Consider the following 21,422-nt stretch of genomic DNA (forward strand, 5'->3'; position numbering starts at 1 on the left):
AAAACCTCTTAATGCAGAACGGTGATATAATCGTTGATTATTTCAAATGAAAATATTTCTGTACTTGAAAACATATTGTTACTTATTCCTGAGACTCTTCCCATCGTTAACTGGTGACAGTTATAAAGTGAACAGGTTTATTATACAAGTGCTGTGATTTGTAAAGCATACTATATAAGTAAGATCTATTTAAATCAAAATGTTAGTAAAAAATATTAAGCACCTGCAAGCAAAGTCGCAAACTTTGGTACTCTCTCGCATTATCAGTTAGCTAATTCTTAGGTCTATTAATTATAAAAATAATTTCTACAATAATGTTTATCAGTAAATTTGCTAATGAGATTAAGATAACCTGTACCCTGAACCACATCGATGGAGCGACGTTAAATTCAAATATTTGGATAACTAGTTTGTCAGGGAAAATGTCAAAGTAAGTGTTCACAGTGTACAGAACTGCAATCAAGCTCAGCATAAATCTATTCTTGAATACTGGTTCTCTATCCATTGTGTAAACAATCGCTGGAAAAGTCATTTGAAATATGATCAGTAGAAATATGTAAGTTGCCTCCATGGATCCTTCAGTCAACTCACTTAACGTTGTCTCAACATGAACATACCAAGGCTGATCCAGAAGGTAAAGTAAGAACGATATTTGAACTGCAATACAAACTGACAGGAAACAGAACATTGAGAATAGTCTCAGTGAATTGAAGAACCGACTGGAACGTCTTGAAGTTGATATCGTCTCCCGACTCTCACTGTAACCCAACATGAGATCAATACTCATGACCAATATCAGATCAATATAAATCCATTCAGCTTCACTAAGCTCGTAGAAAAAGCTGTACATCAATGATTCTGCAACCATGCCTAGGATGGAATAGCAAGCCGTGAACATGAAGATGGTTAGTAGTTGTGATCCAACTGTTCTCCCTTCATTTAGTAAAACTGGAACTGATCTGATATCTTTTTCTATACTGTAGAATTCAGCTGCTATGCCAGACTCTGAGTTTTTGAGAGAAATTCCAACATCAGCTGCTTGAAGAGCTGCATTATCGTTTGACCCATCTCCAACCATGCAGGTTTTATGCCCCATTTTCATTAGGAGCTGTACTAAATGTTTCTTCATTTTTGGTGTCATTTCAGCAAAAACTTTACCAGCCTGGATCACTCTGTCTAATTCAGTGCCCCCGAAGTCATCTAATATCTGAAAAGTTTCACCATTGATCACATAACTAGGAGGATCCCAGTAATCTCCCCAAGCAGAGGAAAGTTTATACTCTGAACCATCATCATAGTCTCGAGCTTCCACTATTAATCCCCCATATTTATCTAAAGAAGCTTTGATTTCCACGACTCTATCCTGTTCCCTCACTTCTTTGGAGCTTGGTAAGATGCTGATTTGTCGTGCAGTGTATACAGCAGTATCCAGATTATCTCCAGTACACATCAGTGTTGTAAAGCTAGCTGCATTCAGAGATCTGATGACTTCTTTAGCTCCATCTGCCAGTGTATCCCCAAATACTAGTAATCCAAGGAACACCAGATCTTTTTGTAAATCTTTCAAATCTTTGTGTCGTCCCTTGTCCTCCTTAAGGTTTTTGTAAGCCATTGCTGTTACTATATAACCTTGCTTCGTAAAAGCCTGTATCCTTTGCAGCGTGAAAGGAGGAACCGTTTTTGGTTTACAGCATTCGATTACCCTTTGAGGCATTCCATTAATGTAGTAGGCCACCCTATTTTCATGTTCGATTTCTGCTACTACACTCTGAGTCCTTTTGTCTGAGTGAAACGGAAATCTCCTCAGAAAGCTTATCTTGAACTCACCTAGATTATCAAGCTTACCAGAATACACTTTTAAGTTTCCATCTTCGCCTTTCACCATGTCCCACTCAGCCACCCTAAACAACTCTTTATCAATTGTGTGTTCCTTGGATTTCATAGATTCAGGGGTCACAGAGTGGCATGTTGCCATTAGATACTGAATATCTCCCTCTGATATATCAGTAGAAGTGTCTATCCCACTCAGCTGAATTTCTGAATTCTCACGGTACACTGCCAGATGTCCGATGTATTTTACTTTGTTCTTTGTAAGGGTACCTGTTTTGTCAAATACTATGTTATTTACTTGGCCTGCTACAGGTATCCTTCTAAAGTTTCGTGTTGCTATCATCTCCCGAGCCAGTCTTCTCATTGACCACATGAAGGCGATGGTTAAAGCAAGTGGTAGAGATGGAGGTATGGCTAACGTTACAAGTCTCAGAGCTGCTTGTAAAGCTACCAAACCCTCCATAGGTTCATCAGGTAGCCACAATAGTACTAGCAGTGCTACAAAGAATGCTATTGTGCCTATTACTATTAGGAATTTGAAGTATGTCATAGAGTCTTTATCAAGGGAATACGAATAGTTCTCACAGGATTCCTCCCGTATCGCACACCCCTTTTCTGTAAGGAATCCTATGTTCACAACAAGTGCCTTAACGTCCCCTTCCGACTGAGGTGTTATCATGTTTGTACCTGCAAATATGGTGTTGTTGTGGTTTGTCAGTGTAAGTTTCTCCAGCCTCTCTTGAAGGAGAACATCTGGATCAGGATACCGATAACTGGGTCTAGTGACGCCTGTGAGAAGAGCATTGTCGACAAACGCAGAACCCTCGACAAGGATACCATCAAACGTAAAGTAGTGTGAACTTTTGTTTAAAATGACAATGTCTCCAGGTACAAGTTCTGTATGGGACACATAGTACTCGCAACCATCCCGGACCACAGTCACTGAATTCTCAACTTCCAAGTTTTTCTCAAGCTTCTCAAACTCCCTCTTCTTCTTTCTCAGAGCAATAGAGATTATTACAACAGAGATAAGAACTGCTAGAGCTGAATAGATGTAGTAGCCGGACCACACCCACACTGTTATGGTAAACAACTGGAACACATAAAACGGATCTACTATGTTTTTAGCAAATATTTCTAGATAAGTTTCACTGTTAACTTTCATCTCGTTTGGTCCATACACCTTCTGCAGGGTTAACACATCATCTGCTCTGAGGCCATCCAGTGATATCTCTGGTCTTTTGAGGGGATTATCGCCATCAAGCCCAGTTAGGGGATAGAACGAGTTAAAAGGCTTGCTGAAAATGTACCGACTGTATATGAATGTTAAGTATTTCAGCTCAGTGACCTCACAAATGCTGTTTAGCCTTGTTTTCCCAGCTCTGTTCATGTAATCTCGGCTTGAGTTGGCACAACTCTTACCATCTTCGCTGCCGGACAAGGCAGTGTAGTTATCGCATGAATGTTCTATTTTGACAGTGTTAATTTCACAGGCTGTGTATGTGTTTGTTACCACGTCTAGTACTAAAACTAACACTGCTTGGTCCAGGGAGACTGACTTGTAGCGGATGTGCATTGCCCAATGAGGCGAGTATACTGAAATAATGTACCTTTATATCAAGTTACAGAAGAAGAGCATCAATATTTCTCAGTTAAAATTCACTTTAAATGTTACTTAATTCACCATGTATAGCACGATTCACTTAAAACATTAAGTCTTGTTAGTCAGTTGTTTTGTCACGTGACTAACCTTTAAAGAATATGTATGCCAAATAGAAGAGCCCAAATGAGAAGACAACAATGATCCAAAACACTGCTTCACTACAGGGGTCATGTTTGAATCCCTTTACTGGGTTTTCGTGTCCATTTCCTCGGTGCAGAATACCTGAGCCATTGGATTACGGGGTCAGAAATACAAGACGTATTGTGTCAGTATTTTAACATTTATACGGAAGTCAAAATCTAGGAATCTAACGTGGGATGCACCTTGTTTATATTCGATAGAAACAGCAGTTAACTGTGAACAATATCGAATAGTTAAGAACAAACCTTTAGAAGCGGACACCTCATCATCGTACAGCTCATACTGCTCCGAGGATGACATCTTCACTCATCTTCTTACATAACCAATCTGATATGCACAGCACTAGGTAAACATATGTCACATTATAAACTAATGTAACAAACAAAATACTGAAAACCTAGAACACAGGTACTGTGTAAGCTGGTCAGCTTGCAGTTTCTTTTGTCCAGTTTGCTTACTATTTACATCAGTGAAACAACTTCTTTAGCATATCATTATGACAACTTGTCTTTATTCAATTTAGAATAAAACGGAATTAAAAGTACTTCGACGGTGATTTGAGTTATTTATAGAGAAGCAACAAAGCGTAATATGCAGGCCACTCCAACGATTAGGAGGAGAAATTTTCAAGTACAAGTACAAGAACCGAATGAGCCTAAAAACATTAACGTTAGAATTAACGTTATTACTTATTAGGCTACATAAAAAACAGGACCGTCAAAAAAAATCCCAATAGAGGAGACAAAGATGAGACTTACCGTATTTATATGTTATGTGGGCTACAAAACAAGTCACATTACAGTTACAGAAGGTTTCCTATGAGGCTTAACTGAAAATGTGTTCTACTGTTTTGATATTGAGATAAAGGACAATCAAAACCAAAAGGACAACTGTCTGCTAACGTTATCTTTTCAGGATTTAGAGGACATGACATTCTATTGCACTTTCATGGGCTTACAAGTTATATAACAACACAGCATGCGAGCTTTTTATCCCGATTAAAAGTCATAACCCACAAAATTCTATCCATATTTGTTCTCTTGTTTCGACTGAATTATCTGATATCAAATTTATGTACAGGATGTCTTCTCATTCGAGATACCAGAAGTTTTTTGCTGACTACTTCAAAGGTAAGTAAAAAATTGATTGTGTGTTAAAGATAGCGAATTCGAACATGGATCTATCGTTTTGTTGGTTAAAATTAATTTACTGAAATTTAGAACATGTCTGTCTGAATAAGTAGATTTGATTTCAACGACTTTTAAAGTTTCAGTAAAAAAATAATGCCCCATTGTTCAGATAGCTGGCAGAACTTTGAAGGCTTTGAAGAATACTTTACTAACGTAATATGCAACCTTACCTCTGATAAATTCAGTAAGTCAGGATACTACATAATATTGCTCACACGAGAATAAGTTTATTAATTAAAGATTCTTAGAATAAGTTTATTAATTAAAGATTCTTATCTAAAGACGAAATGTTGTGAAATCAATTTATCGTGATCTGGATCAACAGGATAAATAATATCAATACTGTGGAAATTGAATCGTAAGAATATAAAACAATCTATTTTAAATTCATGTATGATAATTATCAGGCCGAGAAAAGGAGAAATGGGAGGATGAAGAAAGGAGACTGCTTACAGAGCAGAAAAACTTAGCGTTCAAACACTACCAATCCTTCGTGTCAACAGCAGAGTGTAGCAGTGATATCAGGCAGTCGTTTGACGGGCTGGAGGTAAACTTGGACAGTGTCATTGAAACTGTTCCCGAGCTACAGGATACGTTGTACAAGTGCAGTAAACTGGCGGTGGAAACTAATAAAATGTAAGTAAACTAGCGGTGGAAACTAATAAAATGTAAGTAAACTGGCGGTGAAAATTAACAAAATGTAAGTAAACTGGCGGTGGAAACTAATAAAATGTAAGTAAACTGGCGGTGGAAACTAATAAAATGTAAGTATACTGGCGGTGGAAACTAATAAAATGTAAGTAAACTGGCGGTGGAAACTAATAAAATGTAAGTAAACTGGCGGTGTAAACTAATAAAATGTAATTTAACTGGCGGTGTAAACTAATAAAATGTAAGTAAAATGGCGGTGAAAATTAACAAAATGAAAGTAAACTGGTGGTGTAAACTTATAAAATGTAAGTAAACTGGCGGTGTAAACTAATAAAATGTAAGTAAACTGGCGGTGGAAACTAATAAAATGTTAGTAAACTGGCGGTGTAAACTAATAAAATGTAAGTAAACTGGCGGTGAAAACTAATAAAATGTTAGTAAACTGGCGGTGTAAACTAATAAAATGTAAGTAAACTGGCGGTGGAAACTAATAAAATGTGAGTAAACTGGCGGTGAAAATTAACAAAATGAAAGTAAACTGGTGGCCTATTATATGGAAGACTATTGTTCTTAAAGTTGACAACTGTTGATACTCAGGAATTTATCAAATTATTGTTTTTCCATAATTAGATGGTGTTGATACGTTTTAATTTTCAAGTACATATTATACTTGTGTAAGACTGGTGTCCTTCAATTCTTCAAGTTTTATCTGCAGTTATTTAACAAGGACAAGTAGAAACAATAACAGTTGCCAATAAATGTGTAGTTTGTTGAAGTTCAGTTATGGTCCACATCTAGGTAAACTATAGGTAAAAATATAATATTAATCATAAGCTAAAATGTACTAATCTTTGTATTCTAAATGGGGAAAAGAAGAAACATTGTCAGTCAGTCGAGAAAATTGTCAGTCAGGCTATATGGCAGCTTTGTAGATGTTGTGACAATGCTAGTAGTGGTCCCAGGCTTGCGACTGGAATTGCGGTGTTAAATCGATTTAACGGTATACCAACGATCCACCTCCCACTTGTTGTTTGGTACTTAGCATACATAGTATCGATTAAGCTTCTCAAACAAAGGTGGCAACAAAACAGAACTCCATGGAAAACATCATCAACTAATCGTTACGGATTGTTCCCTATGGGGGCCAGATTATAGGGAACATAATGGTCGGACACCGTTGGGAACTAACAAATTGTAAGTCTACTGGTGGTTTAATCTATCAAAATGTTTACTGGTGGTGGAATCAAAATCTTAAGCACGTTAGGGGAAATCTCTACAACCGATTAGTAAACTGTAACGAATAACGATATCTCTCCTACCATAATAACCTATAACAATATCTTCTCCACCAGGAGAAAAGAAGCAAATATCAGCATCTCGAAACACCCCCAACTACTTGAGATACTGGAACTACCTCAGCTTATAGACACCAGCATTAGAAACAGTTACTTTGAGGAGGGGTTGGAACTGCATAGTTTCGTTAACAACTTAGCCGTTAAATACAATGACATTCCTATCATTCAGGTTTTATGTAATTTTAGTTTAGCAAATTAAACAAATATTGCAACATGATATTCCAAATATGTTGATTAACCATGCCAAGAGTCTACAACATATGCCTCTATGTATGTGCACGTGTTATATTCTTTTTGCCAAGTTTAGGGAAACGATTAGATGGTTTTGTTTTCATTCACATTTAAAATTGTTCATCTGGTCATCCTTATATTATCAATTCCATCTCAACACTATTTGTCAGATGATCAAAGAAGATAGTGACGCGTGTATAAAGCACATGGAAGACATCTTGATAAAACAGCTACAAGGACAGATAACATTAGCTCAGTGTCTGAAGAGTGTCGGATTGTTGAGGAGAATTGGAACTTATACTGACACTCAGCTTAAGGTTATTATTAGGTTTAGAGGTTTAGAGGTTTAGAGGTTTAGAGGTTTAGAGGTTTAGAGGTTTACATTGTTTGAGTTATTTGTCTGATTGTCATGTTTTGTTTCTTATTGTTCACGATTATTTCTTTTACTGACGACTTGACGAACGCTTGATTGTGTGCTGAATAGTATTTATAGTCGTCACAATGCGACTATGTAAACTATTCGACTATCAGGGCTAAAAGTTCCAGTTCTTAAAGCACAACCGTTGGGGAATATGCACGGTTTCCAAGTACCGCATAAGAGATTATAGCTTTATTGTTGGTAGTTTCTCCTTGATTGTTACAAGTACACAGTTTAGAATATAAATATTGCAGGTGAAATTTCTGCAAGTACGTTCAGAGTGGTTTCGAGGGATTATTGATAACTTAAATAAAGGAGAAAGTAAGTTTATATCATAATCGTCCCTCGCATATTTACATGGTAGATGTCTTTCTTCGAGAATAATTTGCAATGGTTAAACGCACAAGAAATTATATCCTACCAATGGAGCGAGAATTCTGACTCTAATGCTTTATTTTTAAACGTAATTCTATATTTCAGTTCAGTATTACATGTGTAAGATGATAGACAGCTACAGAGTCAACTTATTCGACATTATAACTCAGTACAGATCAGTCTTCATTGAGGATAAAGCTACAAGTTTAATTTTCAACTCTTGGCTTCATAAACAGGTAGGAACTAAGGAACTAAAATGAGATCTTTTTATTGACTGTGGGCTAGATCCTTGACGGGGCCAGGGAGGTCCTTTTCAGCCGGATCTGTATGTTTAAAAATATCTAGGGAATCTTTTCTCACGGTTCAGAGATGCTAATTCCGATCGGCCCCCGAAGGATCTGCGTGGCATGTTTACTGTCCTCAATTTTCTGTTAGTTTACGTGACGCGCCAAACTTTATATCAGGTGAAACAAAGATGACCAATTAACGAGATCGGTGACAGAATTGCGCGCGCTCTAACATTGCGCGTTTCCAATAATCATCATGCGCTGCTTGCTATCATGCTATGGTACCAAAAAGTAGCTGCAAAGCAAACATCTCTGAACCAGACATGACCAGCCAACTTTTATGTTAAACTCGATATCATCAACTGTTTTACATAACATTGTCTAGGTTGAATATTTCCTGGGAATTCTGAACGAAAATCTACCACGCTGTAACGGTGCCATACTGGATTCAACTCTAGCGCAAGCTATGTACTTTGGCATGTCACTCGGTAAGAGCAACTTCATATTATTAAGTTAACATGGTTTAGTGGATTTCCCGTTTGAAAGATTTTTGTTTTAAAGTCAGACGTTATTTATTTTAAGTGCATCGTTTAAAGCCACCATCAGCTGTTAACCGGTTTTAATCAGGTTGCAAGTTCTGATATTTTATAGTGATCGTAATGATTTAATAGATTACCAGAATTAACTATCAGGAAGAGTAGGAACAGATTTCCGAGGAGCCCTGGTCCCGATATTCCAACAGAGAATACTAGAGTTGTGTTTGAAGACTATTCAGAAAGCAACTGATAGGTTTAAGAGAAAATGCGAGACTTTGCTTGATGTGGCTTACCACGGTAAGAATATTTTATCGGCACTCCATATTGTAAATATAACTAAACAGCAAGCTAATCACACAAAATTTGTTGCAGTTTCAACTTTTCTCGACTTATTCGAATACAATTTTCAACTAGTAAGCAAATTTAAAATTGCCCTCATTATATTATATACTGGCCATACATCGTAGTCATCAATTAACTTTCTTCAAGAGGCCTGGTGTACTATCTAATAACGAAAATAGTTAAAACCCAATTTCAAACTCACATGCTTCAGGGGAACCAACACTAGTGAATCTGACTCCTCTGGCTGTGTACACCAACTCAATTGCCAGCATGTTTAACGAATTGAGACACTGTGCCCCTGTCTCTATCTGCCTCACCGTTGTGCAGACGCTGCAGACCTCACTGCAAACTGTCATCGACTTGACTGTCGGGATCTTCAAGTGAGTTTGTTTCACTACGACAACATTTTGGTCAGCCTTTTAGAGACATTTTATATATCTGTAATCGATTTCATGAATGGCTCAAAAGTTTCAATCGCTTTCGTTTCAATATATTTAATCGTACTGACATCTTCAAACTATTTCAAACTACTTTTTTAGGTCAAAACCAAAGATAGCTGAGAGGTTCAGTACGATCATAGTTCTGGAAATGTTACCGATGATCGATTCTTATTTGAAGTCTGTGTTCAAGACACTACCTGAATTGTACAAACATCGATCCTTTTCTGGAAAAACGTAAGTTTATCGTCCTGTCTTCAGAAAAATCACTCTTCAAAGGATATTTGGTTATCTTTTTTAAGTTGAAATTCTCGAAATATCTTTCTAATTTGATCATTTTCGTCGCAGGTATATGGACAAGAATCTTCTCTCCTTGGACCTAGTCGCTCTGCAGGACCAACTCCTTCCTTTTCTCTCGTCAGCAACTAAGATCCTACTGGCTGACAAACCTTTCTCTGTCGAGAACGGAACGAGCGAGGAAACTGCTGATACTGAAGATAACGCTGAGATTGAAAACGAAACAGAAAGTGGAATTCTTGGCGAAGAAAGTGACGATAAACTTCCTGATGATGAAATCGAATTTCCTGTTTCTAACGATGAAAATAAAAATGTAATTGAAGTTGCTGGTAATGAAAGCGAAAGAGGGGTTCCTGATGATGAAGGTGATAATATAATTTCTGATGTTGACAACGAAAATAGAAATACTGTTCCTGATAACGAAATGACAGTTTCAGATATTGAAAGTGAAAGAAGAGTCCCTGAAAATGAGACTGTTCGTGATGTTGCTAGTAATGAAAGCGAAAGAGGAGTTCCTGATGATGAAGGTGATAATATAATTTCTGATATTGTCAATGAAAATGAAATTATTGTTTCTGATAATGAGAGAGAAATGACAATTTCTGACATTGAAGGTCAGGGTAGAGTTCCTAACTCTGACAGTGGAACTATTGGTGGTGAATCAGAAGACCAGGTTGTAGTTCCTGATGAAGGAGTAGAAAATGAGCTGGAATCAAAAACAGAGACAGAAAATATGGATCATAATAATGAGACAGACTTATTAGAAAGCGAGAGTAGAGGTGATGCTCAAACAGATGCTGTAGAGACGACTGATGTTCACGAAAGCTCAAAAGTTGAAATAGCGAGTGTTATTCCAGATTTACCTCTCGAAACAATCAACAACGAGCTAGAAACATCAGATAATGTTCACTCTGTTGAATTACATAGCGAAAATCTTGAAAATGATAACACAACGTTTAACGCTAATGACAGAAGTGAAGTGTCTGAAAATAGGACAGCGGAGTGTATCGAGAATGTTGGGGATACCATATCAGTTGAAGATGAAGTCGTGATGAGTTCTGATTTAGTTAGTTCTGGGGATGTTCGAAACATCGGTCTAGGGGAGTAATGAATTTTGTGAATGCACAAAATGTATTTTTTGCTTTTGTTTAAGAATAAAGAATTTAGGTTTAATTTTGATTTTTGTTCTGACTTTAGTAATATTCCTTTTCAAGGCTTAGGAATTATATTATGTCATGGTTTTGACTATGGGCGGATGAGTTAACACAGTTTGTCAAGCAAATTTTATCCACATCCGTAAGCCGATATTTTAAAGGATATTACGACATGTCAAATCAGGTGTTTCGCATTTTGTTCATGTTGGAAATCTTTGAGTGTTTTGGTACTTCTTTTTGAGGGAAAGCTAAACATATTTTACCGTACTATTGTCTTTAGTTTATTTGACTTCGACTTAGAACCTAATTTTCTTGCTCTTAATTGAACAATTGATTTATGAATGTATCATTATGATCTCGAACTAAACCTGATCATGGCAGTATATGAGCTTAGTACAAAATGATGCCTTGTACATTCATTCCAGTGCTCTTACCCCTAGCTACGCCCCGATGTATCATTTCGCATGTTAATAATTTCTGAGTGAATTCGTCGAAATGCAGTTCATGCTATAGCTTAGTGGGCTTACTTAAAACTTTATTCAATCCAGAATCACAACAGTTGCATGATGTTGAAAAAACTATTGAATCACAAATTATTCAGTGCAGCTTGCAGTATCGAGCAAACAAGTTGAATTTAGATTTAAACATGTAAGCTTTTATATTGCGGCAATGAAGCTTGTCAAAGGGCTCGGCATTGAGTTGATCAAGATATTTGATATTCTGGGTGTGATAGACTAAGGTTTGCAGCCAGACAAGTGCAACACTTGACATATGAGATGATGTTTTCCAAGGTCCAAGATAACCATTATCACCACTCACCTTAACCATGGTAGTAATCGGTTAACAGCTTACAGCCTCTACAGCTTCTAACTTCTGGTCTCTGTATCGAGCAATGTTGGGTGTTGCCAATAGCATCACCGGATATTAAAGATGTGACAGCTACAAGTACAGTAACTTGGCCTTACTCCAGTAAGCATGTCACCGTAAGATTGTGAGAAATCGCGGCCATAACTTTGATGTGATGACGTTTGGAGGCGCACCGGTCCTCTTGTACTGATACTTAGCTGATAAGCTGGCTTGTGTCTAGAGAACTTATCGTGGGTTTCCCTCGACGTCAAAAGCTTCTTAAGTCTCCAATAGGAAAAGATGATTTAGAATTAGCAGATTGGCTTACCGCTGTTGCCATGGAAACGGTGGATTTAATGATGCTCTGATCTACTCTCATTTAGAAGAGCGAGCTCAAGTCACGTGAATGGTGCGCGTGACCTCCGAAAACCAATGGGGGCGCGCGAACAAAAGCTCGCATCAAGAGCTCGCACGATATTGCAAGCTTTTGTTGCGAGCTTCTATTTCCTCTAATGAGAGTGCAACCTCCATAGCAACTAGCGAGTATACAAAATTTTAGCCGTTGTACTCTGTATCATTTGTCGAGCATCCTTTGTCTATTCAGTCCCATAAAACCAGCTGTGTCCACAAGCTCTATATCATTAATTAATTCTAGTCGATAGTGCACAGTTGTCTTTCCTGTGTGTCAGGCCAAAGCATCTCCAAACACGAGAAATCTCTTCTCTGGAACCCGGATACGACTCAGATATCGCTGCTATTATCTACTTCTATTAACTGTAACTGATCCGTAACTTAACATAGCAATTGCCTTTGATCCATCGTCGTTAAATACAGTGGCGTAACGTTGCCTGTTGGCGCCCCCCTGCCGAAAAGGCGCCCCCCTGTTGGCGCCCCCTCCCCTTTTGGTGCCCCCTCCCTAAAATTGAACAAATTAGGTGATTTTTAAAGGATACCCCGTAAAAAATCTCTAAAAAAGTGTGTATCTAGAGCAAAACGCGCAGTTTTGCTAGTACTTTAGTTAAGTTTTCATAATTGTCCCCACATTCAAACGACGATTTGGCGCCCCCCTAAGACGGCGCCCCCCTGCACAGCGGGGTCAGCGGGGCCCTTCGTTACGCCACTGGTTAAATATTTACTGTCGCTTTCCTCTTTTACTGTGTCTTATTTCTGGTTTGTGCCTTGTTTGCATTGTCAATCATGGCATTCAAGATCATCATCTTTTAAATCTTGCACTTTATGTTCACCTCAACTGGCCCCCTTAATATTTGTATATTCTTAGCAATGGCTGGTGCCGAACGAAAAGCAGTAATCAAGAATGCCGACATGGCAGAGGATATGCAGCAGGACGCTGTCGAGTGTGCGACTCAGGTAAGCTCATCTGATGAACAACCTATTTTCTCCCCTGTTATTTCCTGTAAACTGTTTGATAGTTTCACGATATTTTATTTGTGGCCACCACCTGATTGAGTACATTCGGGTAAATCTAATGCGATCAAAAATCGTAGTATGAGAGTTATTGCTGATGGCGCGCCGCAGTTAAATCCAATATTACCACACCTGCCTCTCAAGCAGGAGATGTTTACCAGATGTTTAATCGAATTGATTATCGAATGCATCTTTCAGGCTCTAGAGAAGTACAACATTGAGAAGGACATTGCCGCCTACATCAAGAAAGAGTTCGACAAGAAGTACAACCCAACCTGGCATTGCATCGTGGGACGAACTTCGGTTCTTACGTCACCCACGAGACGAAACATTTCATATACTTCTATCTGGGACAGGTCGCTATTCTCCTCTTCAAAAGCGGATAAACTGACGTAATCATTCCTGTCTAATATGACTTGCTACTTTCGATGTCTTACTTTCCCTCCCGAGCCTTCCTGACTTGGCATGAACGAAAAACTCTATCAGACCGTGCTCATTTTAATGTATTCCGATATTTCCGACCCACCTAAAATCCAAACCCCGTGCCGGTCCATGTTATAATCAGATGAGAATAAGAATTTTGCTTATAACGATTTATTATATTATCATGTTAATATTTATGATGACATTTTTATCCAATTGTTGAATGTTTAGATCCGCTGTCTTTCACTCGACTTTGTGAAATATTTATCATGTGAGATCATTGCATAGGCGTAGCATTTTCAAATATCATTGCTGGTATTTAGTGAGGATAATTTGGTTTGGCAAATTCCTTGAATAATGTCATTATTTCTACTCATGATAAGATTGCATTTTCAAAATTCTTAACGAATACATCCTTAGCCAAGACGATACCATGGCTGAACGAAAAGCAGTGATCAAGAATGCCGACATGGCAGAGGATATGCAGCAGGATGCCGTCGAGTGTGCCACTCAGGTTAGTTTATCTCGTAATCTGATCTGTAAAGTCTTATTCTGTGAGATCTTACATCATAATTCTTGCGTATCCTCAATCCTGTGATCACCCTCAGCATGATTGCAATGTTTGTTGATAGGCTATTACGGTTCATGACAGGTCTCAGTCAACACAACTATCAGATAAATGGGATCAATGATAACCCTTAACATTATTTCAGGCCCTAGAGAAGTACAACATTGAGAAGGACATTGCCGCCTACATCAAGAAAGAGTTCGACAAGAAGTACAACCCAACCTGGCATTGCATCGTGGGACGAAACTTCGGTTCTTACGTCACCCACGAGACGAAACATTTCATCTACTTCTATCTGGGCCAGGTTGCAATCCTCCTCTTCAAGAGTGGATAACTTGTTCATATTGACATTGAACACTTTTCAACTCGTAATATAGCACCTACTGTAAATAAATATGTGTTCCCGATCACCGATTATTTGATATTTATGAAAGATCAGAACGCTTTGAAGCCCTTTGCCTCCTTGAACATATTTTTGTTTTAAGCTGGATTTATTATGTTTTTGTAAGCGAGCTCTGTGAGCCGGATTAGGTTAGTGCGGTGGGTCTTCCAGTTTTGTCCCTGTGTATATAATTTATTTGCCGTACTTCATACATATACACACTCGTCAGAAATTGAAAAGAAAAAAATTGTTTCATTTGTTTATTTCAATTGTGACTAACATGTAAGTACTAAGTAACAAAGACCGGTCCAATCTTAGATTTGCTTTGAGACCTATGCCTATTGTCCAACATTCAATGAACATGGATTGTGGAATGTATTAAAATGTAAAATAGCGGTGAAAGATGCTGGTGCAACTGCAATATAGTTAATCTTACACTTAATATACTTTAATCGGATGATGATTGAACACTTGCACCTACTGTACCCGCTATCACAGATTAAGTGATCATGATTGATGATATCAAAACTTCGTTGCATTGCTGATTGCATTTGCAAGACAACAAATTAACTCTAACTCAGTACAGTATTTACATTGAAAATAACAACTCCAAACTGTGTACTGTGTACGGCCCAAAATAACCTGTAACCGTGAATTATATTATTGAAGAAGTTGCGGCGCCCAGTACAGCCTGTCATCAGTCATTCCGAATCCGCCGAATCTCTTTTGTCTATATTTATATGAACAATGAACATTATACTTATAGTTATATTATAGCCTGGGGTCCCCAGGTAATTGCGTCTTTACTGATTATATATTTGATATTACTCCTTAGTCCTTTAATTGCTTATATTAGTTTGATTGACGATGTCAACCCATCGAGATCGTTGCTCTGCGAAGCAGAGCAACGATCGACGATGCGAAGCAAGAATGCTAGTTTGCGCGTCGAAGCGGCGAATTAGTCCTCTAAATATTAGTTTGGAGGAATTTGACGTCAAATTAGGGACATTGTTGAAACCATTGTATTGAATTTGATGCAGGTGAAATAGAAGGGAGCCTACGTTACAGCTTACCTGAGGACCCCAGGCTTTAATGTTGGTAAACAACCGAATAGAGATTAGGCGGAATGACAGGCTGAGCGCGGCCCAGTAACGTTACAGCCTACGTTGCAGCTTACGTTACAGCATCATACCACCCGGCCTAGAGATCAGTGAATTCGTTGAACAGAAATGCCACATGCATCATCGGGGACTCAAACACTGGAGGCTAGAAGTTTGGTACTGATCCTGCTTTAATAAGTCATTCGGCAAGTGGTAACCTGGCAAACGCATCTTTGCTCGGTCATTGATATACATATAGATAGTAAAGATCCTTATATGTCACGTTGTATCACGTGGTGACCCCCACGGTCGCTTCACTATAGTTTCGACGATACAGGGGGAGCCGCGCACTCGTGCGCGGCGGGTCATACAACGTATGACAAATGTCACGTTGGGGTATAGAAACTGTGTTATATTGTGCTGGGTCAACGAAAAGGTCAAAAACTTGACATACGTTGCATGCCACTTTTCGCGCCGCTTTTTTCTCGAAATTTTATGGCCGCCCGATGGCAAGTGCTACGAAGTAGCGCGCGTCGGGCCAAACCATTAACAATGGTCAAGAACCAACATGACATTGAAAATATTTACAAAGTATTAGCTTAAAAGATTGCACAGATACAATTTGTCAACCCGTGTGTACATGTTTTTTGTTTGATTCACGATGTCAATCCTTCGCATCTCGCCGATCTGCTTGCTCTAACCAGAGCCCTCTCGCTTGCAGTAGCGCGCGACCGCCGGAGTACGCGTAGGCACATGGCTATGTGAACCGATCTGCATACGTGGTTGCGAGAAGCATATTAGATGCGCGCGCGACCCAGTAGTGCATCGCGCTACAAGTTTTTTGTTTGATTCACGATGCCCACCCTTGGGGGGGCCTCGGTGGTGGGGCACAGTGGGCTTCTCCCCGTTTTCTCCCGAAGGATTGATGCATAAAAACAAGAAAACGCGTTTAAAGGGAACGCGCTTTTTTCTGAGTGAGGGTTAACGATAGTTTTAAAATTTCCTGATGTCTTTTTTTTACCCGTGCCCCGGTAATATTTTTAAAAATTCAAAGGGAAAAAAAATTTTTTAAATTCCCAAAAAAAGGAGTATCATTTTTACGGTTTGAATTTTTTTTATATCAAAATAGATAAGGGGAGGAATTTTTTTCCCCCTTTAAATTCAACCCAAACTAGATAATTGTTGTAAAACTTAGTTCAAACTATCAAAAAAAGGGGCTATTTTCAAAAATTTTTGGCAAGGCGTCATTTTTCAGTGAAATAATAATAAGATTTATTAAAATAAATGCCAACTTTAGAGAGGGTAACCACATTAAACTAAAGTTTTCCCAATAAAAATAAAGGGTTTAAACAAAAAAAAAGGGTTTATGCCTAGACGCGAGAAAATTTAAACCTTATGCAATCCCGGGGTTAGTTTTAAAAATATTATCGGCTGATTTTAAAAATTTTCTGAGAGTTTGATCCCCCAAAAAAAAATTTATAGGGCCTGTGTCTGGAAAATAGCTTTTCAGATGGCTTCCAAAATTGGGGCGGATTTTTTTAAATAAAAAAACAAATAAACTATAATAAAAATTTCTGAAAATTAATGTTTCAGTACAGTTTATACCCCGAAATCAGGGCACTTTCAAAACATTTCTCTAAATTATCTTTCTTAACACCGTTTCAATTGTAACTTTAAATTAAAATATTATTGATGATCCGGACGATGATAAATATTAAATTACAACTGATTATATTTATGATTTCGGCCTGTCGATGCTGGAAGCTGATCAGCTAATCGTTAATCGTTACCATGTGACAAGAATAGTATGATGAACCTCCAATCAGTATCTATGTATCAAAAGATAAATATTGATCTAATTCAACTCGTCGGGAGCCCTTTTGAAACTCTCGAAGTTAGAGTGCAGAGTGCATGATTACTGATTATCAGCACGATTGGTGAAACAAAGACGAAACCGTGTGTGATTAGAATTAAAAGAGGAAGATATTTAGTGATAAATTGTGCACTCTTGCATTTAAGTTTTAATTGTTAGACTTGTTCGATGTAGGGCCTTTAATTTAACCTAATACTATGCAGTTACTTAGTACTTGGTAAGTCTAGGGAAACAGGTGCTAGTTGTCGGAAATGAAAGGAGTCTGTTCCTGATCGAAGTTACATGATGCTGATAGATTTGATGAGCTCAGCACTCAGCAGCCACTGTCTTCAATAGAGTGTTCCAGTTCTGCAATCTGCAGTCTCAAATGTTTTCGCCCAGCTTTTCTTTTCATCGTTGGTTATAGAAGACAGACCTGAAGAAATACTAGTATAATGAATAATATAGGGTAACATGTCCAGAATGAGTAAAATTGTATTATCGGCAAATTTTACTTATGTGAAAACTCCCAACAGGGTGGCGCGGCCCAAAGTAACTGCACACAAGCAACCCCTTTAATGATCACGCACGTAATTTGTGTGAAAATAAGTACACATTTACGAAGTCAGTGAAAAGAACCTACCTTTATTTACCAATGTCGATTTTTTGCTTGTGATGAAGTAGTCCTCGCAAATGTGAGATATGTAGGTAGTTGTTTTTAAAAGTAGGATTGTAGTCATAGGTCGATGTATAGCGACGGTAGTTTACCAGCAGCAACCCCTGTACAAATAGAAATGTGGTTTTTATATAATTTTTCTAGTTAAATTAATGAGTACAATGCAGGAATAAAAAAATGTGTCTTAAATGTTTATATTAAATGTGTTATAATTATATTAACCTCCTTATATTCGTATAATATGTACTCACAAACAATGATAGTCCAACTTTTTTAATTGCTTATAATTTAAACCTTCTTATTAAATAATTAGATGACTGTGTCTGATCTAAAATTGCACGAGAAAATAGAGAAAATTAGGTCTCAGACAGAACTCGACCGGGATATATAACCGGCGCAGCCGGAAATACCGGCTGGTATTTGGCGATTTTGTACGGTACCGGCCGGGATTTTGGTTTTAGCCGGGATTTTTCCAAAATAAATTCAGTTTTTCTCAACGTTAATTTGAGTCCAAAATTAACAAATCTGTGAACATTTTCCTAAAACATTTTGACGAAGTCATTGAACAATGGAGACTGGAGTCAATCTATATTTAACATAATCATGGGTGTACGAATTATGGACTTCTTTCTGACTTATGACTTAATTATTGTGACTAAGTGTCACGGCTCACGGTCTGTGTACCGAGGGACAAGTAAAACAGAGTTCTCCGGGTAAAGAAAGCATTAATAAATGCTATTCAGTATTCATCCTATTCAATTATTCAGGTAAGGTGATGTAACTGTAAAGTGATAAGCTCCAACTGTCAAACACCATGTTCAATTAATTAAGTTTAAGTAACCAATACCAGATCACAGGATTGTTTTAGTTACGGAGACTGTTGGAACGATGCAAACCAGATCGGACTCCTATCAGAAAATAGTCGACCACCGTCCAGCCTCCCTCAAACTCAAATGCCCTACCACTACCCCAGACCACATCCACCTCTCCCAGCCGGGAAAAACAGCGCCCCCAAACTTTTAAAAAAATACCGCTTTTCCCTACCGCCTAAAGGGATACACTGCACGTGCCCCGTTTTTTCCCATCCCTCCCCTTAAAATGTCCAGTCCATGATCCTATTTATAAGTGGAGTATTGGGAAGTGAAAAAAATCTCAGCTCTTATTAGGAGAAAAAAACCCCATTCTTAAAACCGTTTTTTGACTTAGGGAAACGTGGCTCAACCCTTTAAAATTTTCAGACAAATAAAAAAATTGACCCCCTCTTTCTCCTGCTGAGCAGAACCCCCCCCTTAAAAAAAAAAATCTGATCGCCTCCCAACGACAATCCAGATATTTTAAGCACAGAGACAATCATTTAAGGGACTTCGTTATCTATCAGGATAAAGTTTTTTACTGAAAAACTCTCACATTAAGGATAAAACCCCTTTAAAGGGGGTTTTCTCGATTAATTTAATTTTTTTTAGACAAAAGCCGTTAGATAATTGGTTTTAAAATTAATTGGATAAAAATTTTAAATCCCGAAGTTTGTCTGCGAAAAAAAACTTGTGAATTTCTCCCCCCAAATGCAAAAAAAGTAAGGGTTCCCCAATATAAAAAACCCGCTCGCCCCGTACAGTGTACACGACAGAGTTGTGCTGCTTTTTACAAATTTTTTTATATATTGATGTGTTGCAGGGGTTACATCACGTCTTCAACCCAGGGGGGGCAAGGGGGCGAAGCCCCCTGCGGGGTCCAGGGGCGGAGCAGGGTGGCGAAGCCCCCCCAATAGCAGGGGTCTGGGGGCGCAGCCCCCCAGTGGGTCAAGGGGCGGAGCACCTTGTCGGGGGATAGGGGGGCGAAGCCCCCCGGGAAAATTTTAAGGAAATTAGACAATTTTAAGCTTTTCCAAATACTTGGGGGAACTTTTTAAATTTAAAACCCATGCCCGGCCAATAAAAGGGTTCACCCCTGCACTAAAGGGAATCTTTTTTTTTGGTTAACGGTAAAATGGGCGGCGAAAATAAACCCTTAACCGAAAACCTTTGCTGGCCCCCCTTTCCTCCCCCCCTCCACCCCCTTTTCCTCTTAACCCCTGGGGGAAATTCCCCAAATCTTTTCGGGAAACGGTATGGTTTTTAAAAAATAAACACAATGTAGGGGGGGGGGGGGGGGGGCTACAGTGCATTGGGGTACAGAGCTTTTTGGGGGAATAAAAAAAAATGTTTTACCTTTTGCCCTGGTTTTTTGTTTTTTAAATTTTTTTTAAATTTTCTTGTTTTTTTTAAATTTGTTCCCCCCAACCCCGGGGGGGGGGCACCCTGCCCCCCCCCCCCCCGGGTTTTTCCCCCTTTGTTTTTGCCTTTGGAAACCAAAAACCCCACGGAAGTTGGGCCCCAAAAAGGCTTTTTTTAATGAAAACCCCAAAAAGTACAAAAATTGCCTTGAAAACATAGCAACTTTCCCAGAGATTAGATTTTGTGTGTGAAAAAAAGTTTGTTAAAAGAAATTATACAGCTGTAGAACATTCCTTTTAAACACATGGGGGCCGGAAACCAACTTTTTAAAATTTAAACTCCAAATTAACACAAATTTCTAAAATTTTTTTCGTAGATTTAAAATCAATTACAGAGGGTGTGGCATTGGCCAGCCCCCCCTATTTAACTATTTTTGGTTGAAACATAAATTAAAATTTAAAATTGAAACAGGTTTTTACAAAAGTCAAAAACAGTAAACACAAATTTTTGGGGTTATTTTAAAATCACCCAAAAATTTTGGGTTTCCCAAAATTGAAATTAATTTTTTAGGGCGTCTTTTCATGAAAAAAGGCCACACCCTTTTAAATTTGTTTTTTAAAAAAGTTTACAAAACCCTTTGGGAAAATAGTTATATAACTTGAAAATTTTTAAATTTAAGAAAATTGGATTTATCCCAAAATTTACCCTTATTTTCCGATAAAATATATATAAACCCACTATCCCACAACCAGCATTTTTCCCTCCCGCCTCGAGGATACACGCACGTCCCCCTTACCCCTCATGCCTCGTCAAAAATTTTCCCAGCCCCATAATTTTCCTGTGCACAAGTCCCGGAGTATAGGGGAAAATTTGCCAAAAAATTCAGCCCCTTTTTCCAAGAAACCAAAAAACCCCACTCTTTAAACCGTTTTTTGCATTTAACAAAAACGTGGCTCAAGCCCACTTGTCAGAAAAATACAAAATGTGCATCACCTTTTTTCCCCTCTGAGCAGAACCCCCCCCAAAAAAG

The 21,422-nt window shown here is 38.3% G+C and overlaps 4 protein-coding genes across 5 annotated transcripts in view; 3 read left to right on the top strand and 1 right to left on the bottom strand.

The window, feature by feature from the left end:
- LOC134821544 (dynein light chain 2, cytoplasmic-like) overlaps nt 1-13,771 on the top strand; it is a 68,687-nt gene extending 54,916 nt beyond the window's left edge. Inside the window, 3 exon segments of the mRNA XM_063832252.1 lie at nt 13,031-13,121; nt 13,377-13,470; nt 13,473-13,771. Coding sequence (XP_063688322.1) covers nt 13,035-13,121; nt 13,377-13,470; nt 13,473-13,564 — 273 coding nt within the window. The 5' untranslated portion in view covers nt 13,031-13,034 and the 3' untranslated portion in view covers nt 13,565-13,771.
- On the bottom strand, nt 63-4,010 carry LOC134821818 (probable cation-transporting ATPase 13A4). Its single transcript, XM_063832606.1, has 3 exons — nt 3,880-4,010; nt 3,581-3,715; nt 63-3,426 (listed from the first exon to the last, which is right to left on the bottom strand). The coding sequence occupies exons 1-3, from the start codon at nt 3,932-3,934 to the stop codon at nt 272-274; spliced, it is 3,345 nt and encodes a 1,114-aa protein (XP_063688676.1). The 5' UTR covers nt 3,935-4,010; the 3' UTR covers nt 63-271.
- Nucleotides 4,702-11,351, top strand: LOC134822451 (conserved oligomeric Golgi complex subunit 8-like). 2 transcript variants are annotated; one of them, XM_063833540.1, is made up of 12 exons: nt 4,703-4,764; nt 4,934-5,008; nt 5,232-5,460; nt 6,828-6,999; nt 7,232-7,378; nt 7,734-7,800; nt 7,960-8,090; nt 8,527-8,629; nt 8,834-8,974; nt 9,231-9,399; nt 9,559-9,693; nt 9,805-11,351. In XM_063833540.1, the coding sequence occupies exons 1-12, from the start codon at nt 4,707-4,709 to the stop codon at nt 10,859-10,861; spliced, it is 2,484 nt and encodes an 827-aa protein (XP_063689610.1). In that variant the 5' UTR covers nt 4,703-4,706; the 3' UTR covers nt 10,862-11,351. The 2 variants fall into 2 exon arrangements, with proteins under 2 accessions (XP_063689612.1, XP_063689610.1); XM_063833542.1 differs by lacking the exons at nt 7,734-7,800; nt 7,960-8,090 and having other exon boundaries at nt 4,702-4,764; nt 9,805-11,348.
- Nucleotides 13,772-14,004: 233 nt separating the features above from the next.
- On the top strand, nt 14,005-14,639 carry LOC134821545 (dynein light chain 2, cytoplasmic). Its single transcript, XM_063832253.1, has 2 exons — nt 14,005-14,115; nt 14,315-14,639. Exons 1-2 carry the CDS (start codon nt 14,035-14,037, stop codon nt 14,501-14,503), a joined length of 270 nt encoding a protein of 89 aa, XP_063688323.1. The 5' UTR covers nt 14,005-14,034; the 3' UTR covers nt 14,504-14,639.
- The last annotated feature ends 6,783 nt before the right edge of the window (nt 14,640-21,422 follow it).

This window comes from Bolinopsis microptera, chromosome 10, assembly GCF_026151205.1.
Source record: "Bolinopsis microptera isolate Bmic1 chromosome 10, MBARI_Bmic_1.0, whole genome shotgun sequence".
In the NCBI taxonomy this organism is placed as follows: domain Eukaryota; kingdom Metazoa; phylum Ctenophora; class Tentaculata; order Lobata; family Bolinopsidae; genus Bolinopsis; species Bolinopsis microptera.